The sequence below is a fragment of the Apis dorsata genome, unplaced genomic scaffold, assembly GCF_000469605.1.
Source record: "Apis dorsata unplaced genomic scaffold, Apis dorsata 1.3 scaffold_125, whole genome shotgun sequence".
Classification (NCBI taxonomy): Eukaryota; Metazoa; Arthropoda; class Insecta; order Hymenoptera; family Apidae; genus Apis; species Apis dorsata.
In genome coordinates this window covers 184610-184880 of record NW_006263418.1, presented here as the reverse complement: position 1 = coordinate 184880, position 271 = coordinate 184610, and the positions used below count along the sequence as shown (strand labels likewise).

At 59.4% G+C, this 271-nt stretch overlaps 1 protein-coding gene across 1 annotated transcript in view; it reads right to left on the bottom strand.

Annotated features, from left to right (window-relative positions):
* The window catches only part of LOC102681195 (zinc finger homeobox protein 4), an 88575-nt gene that overhangs the window by 3526 nt on the left and 84778 nt on the right, over window positions 1–271 (bottom strand). Inside the window, 1 exon segment of the mRNA XM_031509072.1 lies at window positions 1–269. This exon segment is cut by the window's left edge and continues 1 nt beyond it. Coding sequence (XP_031364932.1) covers window positions 1–269 — 269 coding nt within the window.

The window sequence follows — 271 nt, the reverse complement described above, 5'->3', positions numbered from 1 at the left end:
CCCGAGTTAGGACTGGCGAAATTTTGGGGCGCCAGTTTTGGCGGTAACATCGGGGCACTTGGGGTGCTGGTGGCTGATGGCGCGTGCGTCGACACGTCGTGATGGATGCCAGAGAATACCGAGCTCATGCTCAGCGCCGGTGAGTGCGGCCTCGACTGTTGCCCGCCCGAACTTCCGGGCGAGTGATGTTGTTGCTCCTCCTGATGCTGAGACTGTTGCTGCACGTGGCACTGCGGCTGCTCTTGAATTTCTTGCTTTATATCGGCTGGCT